We start from the raw sequence: 5,792 nt of genomic DNA on the forward strand, positions 1-5,792 counted from the left end.
TTATGCTAAGTAAGTTCATTAGCAGAACAATTGAATGGGGGGGGGAAGGTATGGAGGACAACCATGGATGCCAGGGAAAAAGGGGGGGGGAAGGTGGGACATAGCAGAGGGTGGGGGATGGGGAATCAGGGATGGCAAGACAAAGGGCAAGGTATGCAGGACGACGTAAGAATTGGAAAATTATTTGTTGAGAACATATATGTGGATGTACTTGATTGAGACAATGCACAGTGTATTTTGGATGGAAAATTCATTTGTGTGTTGTGATGGTGTAAAGTGAATTAATAAATAAATAAAAAAAATCATACAGTATGTGTCCATCTGTGTGTTTGTTATCTCATTAGCATAGTGTCCTTGGGGTTCAACCATGTTGTAGCATGTGTCAGAATTTCCTTTAAGTCTTGAATAATATTCCATTTATGTATATACCATGATTTCTCTATTCATCTGTTGATGGACACTCAGGCTATCACTACCTCTTAGCTATGGTGAATAATGCTTCTATGAACATGGTTGCAAAACTCTCTTTTCAGGACCCTGCTTTCAATTCTTTTTGATATGTACCCAGAAGTGGGTTTGCTGAATCATATGCTAATTTTATTTTTAATGTTCTGAGGTGCTGTTAAATTATTACTCACAGTAGCCGTGCCATTTTACATTTTCCCAGTAGTGCACATGTGTTACAATTTCTCCACATTTTCAAGACACTTTCTTTTTTAGAAATATTTAATTTTACTTATTATTTAATTTGCTACAGGGCATGTGTACTCACTAGCGACAGACAGTGAGAAAGAGAGAGAGAGGGAGAGGGGGAGGGAGAGAGAGAGAAAGAGAGGAGAGAGAGAGAGAATGAGAAAGCAAATCACCAGGCCCAGGACTTGAATGGTGATAAGACATGTGGGAGTCCTGCCCCTTAACCACCACACCACTTGCTAGCCCTGACACTTGTTATTTCTTGATAACCATCCTAATGGGTATGAGATATCTCACTGTGGTTTTAATTTGTGCTTCCCTCATGATTAACGATGTTGAGGGGTTTTTGTTGTTGCTTTTTATGTTTATTGGTCATTTGTATATCTTCTCTGGAGACATTTCTATTCAAATCCTTTGTTCGTTTCTTTTTTTTTTTTTTTTCTTCCATAAGCAAGTGAGGGAAAGAATGAGAGAGCACTCCCAACAGGGAGTGGTCATGATGCCAAGAATATGAGCAGCAGAAGAAAAACACAAAGTGAAATTCATAAAAGTTCAAAACAATTGTGCTTAAAAGGATACTATCAAGACAGTGGAAGGCTAATCCATGGAAAGGGAGAAAGTATTCGCAAACCACATATCAGATAAATCTGAATAAGCATTTCTCCATGGAAGATAAATGGTCAATAAACACATGAAACAATGCTTTAACATCAGTAGTCCTATGGGACATGCAAATTGAAATCACCAGGAGATTCCACTTTGAACCCACTATAATAGAATGGCTAGAATAAAGAAGTCACATGGGAGACCAGCAGTTGGCGTAATGGCTGGACTCCCATGTAGTCGACCGCGGTTTGTGTCCCGGACCCGGTGGCTTAAAACTCACGCTGGGCGCGTGTGCGTGCGTGCCCAAGCTCCCGAGAGGAGAATGGAGGAGAAGGGATTGCGGCGTGACCATCCCCCCTGGGGGGGTGATTTCTCGCTTTCTGTCTCTATGTCTCTCTCTGTCTTTCTGTGAGCACACACACCCTACAGCAAAAACCTCTCCCCCCCAAAAAAAAGTCACAAGGAAGAAGAAGATACCTTCATGGCTCCTGAGAACTAGTGATTTCAGGGAAAGAAGAGAAATAAAGATTTTCCACGGATAATTCGGCCTCCAGCCCACAAACTCGAGTGAAGAGGCAAGGGGACAGGCCTTCAGAAGAAGACACCTTCATGGCTCCTGAGAACTAGTGATTTCAGGGAAATAAGAGAAATAAGATTTTTCCACTAATAATTCAGCCTCCAACCTGCAAACTCAAGTGGTAGGAGGACTTTCAAGCCTTCTGTCTCTGTTTCTTTCTACTTCTATGTCTTCTCAATTTTTGTAATATTTCCTTTTTAAAATTGTTTAAGGTAAAGCATTTTCTCAGCTTTCAGCCGTTCCTTTCCCTTAATCTTGTTAATAATCCCCTCTGCCACTCCCAACCCAGGAGAGGCAAAGGGACAGGCCTTCAGAAGAAAACACCTTCATGGCTCCTGACAACTAGTGATTTGCGTGGTGCGCAAGTGCGCTGCGTGGTTTTCTACTTTTTGCTTTTTTTAAAAAAATAATTTTTTAAATTATAAACATTGTTTTCTTCCCTTTTTCCCTGTTTCTTGGTTGTTGTTGTTGCTGTTGTTTCTCTCTCTCTTTTCCTCTTCTGCATGCTCCCAGACGCTCACATTTAACGTCAAGTTTGGGAAGAAACACACCCTCCATCAGATGACTAGAAATCACCACAGGGCCACAAGAAATATGGGAAAACAAGAAAATACCTCTCCTCCAAGGGAAAAGAATAGCTCCTGTTCATCTACAGACAGTACAATGGAAATCATAGAAATGTCTGATAAAGAATTTAGAACATTCATAATGGTGAAGCTAACAGAGATGGAAGAGAAGAGAGATAATGAACTACTAAAGAGAAAGGAGAAAGAAGTTGATGAGTTCCAGGAGGTGAGGAAATTCTTGCAAGATCTAAGAGAGGAATTACACACTTTACAAAAGAATCAAATTGGTCTGTTAGAGATGAAGGCTATAATATAGGAAGTCAAAATCTCCCTTGAAAGTATTAAATGCAGACTAGATCATACAGAAAATAGAATCTCAGACATAGAAGAGAAAATTGCTGGCCTAGAAAAATCCATCATAAAGACTGAGAAAATTGCCCCAAAATGTGAGAATAATATGAGAAATACTGGATACTATCAAATGTCCAAACATCTGGATAATTGGCATCCCAGAAGGTGAAGAGACTCATAAGGGCATTGATAATCTATTCCATGAAATCCTGCAAGAAAACTTTCCAAACCTAGAGAGGCACTCAAAGACCCAGTCCCAAGAAATACAAAGGACCCCAAATAGAATCAACCCAAGATCTTCTCCAAGACACATTATAGCCAGACTGACCAAAACCACAGACAAAGACAAGATACTAAGACTGGCAAGAGGGAAGTGGCAAGTCACGTACAAAGGATAACCCATCAGACTAACAGCAGACCTCTCATCAGAAACAATGTGAGTGAGGAAAGAATGGGAAAAGTGTTAAGGGAAAAGCAATTACCAAGAATACTGTACCCAGAAAGGTGGCTTAAAACTCACGCCGGGCGCGTGTGCGTGCGTGCCCAAGATCCCGAGAGGAGAATGGAGGAGAAGGGACTGCGGCGTGACCATCCCCCAACTGTAGACATATATATATATATATATATATATGTAGGGAAGGCCAGCAGGCTAGCAATCTAGGCAAGAATTGATGATGTAAAGCCTTCCCTACATATATATATATATGTATACATCTACACACATACATGAAACTAGAAATAGAAAATTATTGAGGATAACATGCATGATTAAGCCACTATACAGTATATTTTGGATGGGAAATCACGTTTTGTATGCTGTGATGATGCTTAGGGAATGAATGTAAATTAACTAATTAAAATAAAAGTTTCAGGAGGAAAACTCCCCCACACAAAACCTGTTTTTCTTGAAATAAAAAAAGCATTAAAAATACCTATTTGAGGACTGCAGTAAGCCATATAGCCCCACCCAGGTGCTGCTTTATAGTATGTTCATTCTACTCACTGAGGGTTATGCCTAAAGTCAGACTTGTGTTCATAGATATGTATATATCAGCTGCACTTGCTACTGAAAATATTTAATTTCTTTAGCAAATCAATAAAATGGGGGAAAAGGCATAGAAAGCAACCATGGATACCAGAGACAGTGTGGGAGGAGGGTGAGACATGGCAGAGGGTGAGAGATAGGGAATCAAGGATGGGGAAAAAAGGCAAAATATACAGGAAACAAGAAATGGAAAATTATTTGTTCATGATAACACGTATGTTGATGTGCTTGATTGAGTCAATATATAGTGTATTCTGGATGGAAAAATCTCATTTTGTATGCTATAATGATGTATAGTGAATTAATGTAAATAAATAAATTTAAATGAAAAAAAAAACTTAGCTATGGTGTTCATGTGTTCAAACATCATGCTTAATTTTGCTGTAAAGGTAATTCTTAGGTACTATTAACTTTTAAATCAGTAACTTTCAGTAAAGCAGATGACCCTCCATAAAGTTGACCCCACCCAATCATTGGAAGGTCTTAAGAGCAAAGGCTGAGGTTTCCTGAAGTAGGATGAATTCTCCTTAGAAGACTGCAATGTACATACTGTGCCTGAGTTTACAACCTGCTGCCTTCTGGAACTTGGACTCAAGGCTTTACATCATCAATTCTTGCCTAGATTGCTAGCCTGCTGGCCTTCCCTACTGATTCAGGATTTGCCAGCACACACAATAGCATGAGCAAATCCTCTAAGACAACTCCCTCTCTCTCTCTCTCTGGCTCCCATTGGTACCATCTCTCTGGAGAACCCTGCCTGACATACCCACCATAGTCAAATCCATAGAGACCGAAAGTAGACCAGTGGTTGCCAAGGTTTGTGAGGAGGATGAATGAGGACTTGCTGTTTACTCAATATGAGTTTTTTTGGAGGGTCTAAAGTGTTCTAGAATGAGATGGGGTGATGGTTTTACAACAATGTGACTGTACTCAAAAGCACTGATGTATAAACTTTAAAATGAATTTTGGTCAATTTTTCGCAATATTGTAAAAATCAGTTAATTGATTTAAAGGAGGAAGAGGAGAATGAAGAAGTCTTACTCTTCTGTTCCATGTCTTTTTCCTGATATGACCAGGATGCCACAAGGGGGACAGCAATAGCCCCAAATTTTCCATGCCATTTCCAATCAACAGCTATCTCCTCATCCATCTCAGATGTTAGCATCCAGGGAAAGATTCTAATGCAGACATGAAGCCAGTGACATTTTGAGAGACGAGCCTGGCTCCTGCATCACCTATCTCACCCCACGGAGGTACTGAATGCATTCACTAACGTCAGAACCTGAAGATATCAAGTTTGTGCAAAAGTAACTATTATTGACTTAGAGAGCGGGTCGTCTTACTTCTGAGCGGTTACTCTATATCTCCAAGCGACAAAAGAGAGAATTAAAAATGGGTGAAGTTGAGAAAGGCAAGAAGATTTTTGTTCAGAAGTGTGCCCAGTGCCACACTGTGGAAAAGGGAGGCAAGCACAAGACTGGCCCAAATCTCCATGGTCTATTTGGGCGGAAGACAGGTCAGGCCCCTGGATTCTCTTACACAGATGCCAACAAGAACAAAGGCATCACCTGGGGAGAAGACACGCTGATGGAGTATTTGGAGAATCTCAAGAAGTACATCCCTGGAACAAAAATGATCTTCGCTGGCATTAAAATTTTAGAAATTGTGTGATCAATAAAATGTGTGGCGGGGGAAAGAAATGGAAGACAACTGTAGACACCAGAGATAGTGTGAGAAGAGGCTGGGAAAGGGCAAAGGGTCAGAAATAGTGGTTGATAGTAATTTCAGTTCAGTAAGTGCTATCACTATTTTTGTCCTTTCTAAAGATATATTTAGTAATTCATTAGTGATGCTCACATTTCTACAAAGATGGTGAATGCCATCTCAAAGCCTACTGGAGATTAGTTTTATTTAGGCTTACATGTAACTGGTTATATGAATATATAAATGCTGG

The 5,792-nt window shown here is 40.1% G+C and overlaps 2 protein-coding genes across 2 annotated transcripts in view; both read left to right on the forward strand.

Moving 5' to 3' along the window:
• The window catches only part of LY6K (lymphocyte antigen 6 family member K), a 77,043-nt gene that overhangs the window by 39,557 nt on the left and 31,694 nt on the right, over nt 1-5,792 (forward strand). The gene's annotated exons all lie outside the window — the stretch shown is intronic.
• Nucleotides 5,164-5,792, forward strand: part of LOC106735223 (cytochrome c-like) — an 18,222-nt gene continuing 17,593 nt past the window's right edge. The window contains exon 1 of the mRNA XM_014589149.1: nt 5,164-5,486. Within this exon, the coding sequence (XP_014444635.1) occupies nt 5,231-5,486 (256 nt within the window). The 5' untranslated portion in view covers nt 5,164-5,230. The remainder of the gene's footprint in view (nt 5,487-5,792) is intronic.

The sequence above is a fragment of the Tupaia chinensis genome, unplaced genomic scaffold (assembly GCF_000334495.1).
Source record: "Tupaia chinensis unplaced genomic scaffold, TupChi_1.0 Scaffold000335_1, whole genome shotgun sequence".
In the NCBI taxonomy this organism is placed as follows: domain Eukaryota; kingdom Metazoa; phylum Chordata; class Mammalia; order Scandentia; family Tupaiidae; genus Tupaia; species Tupaia belangeri.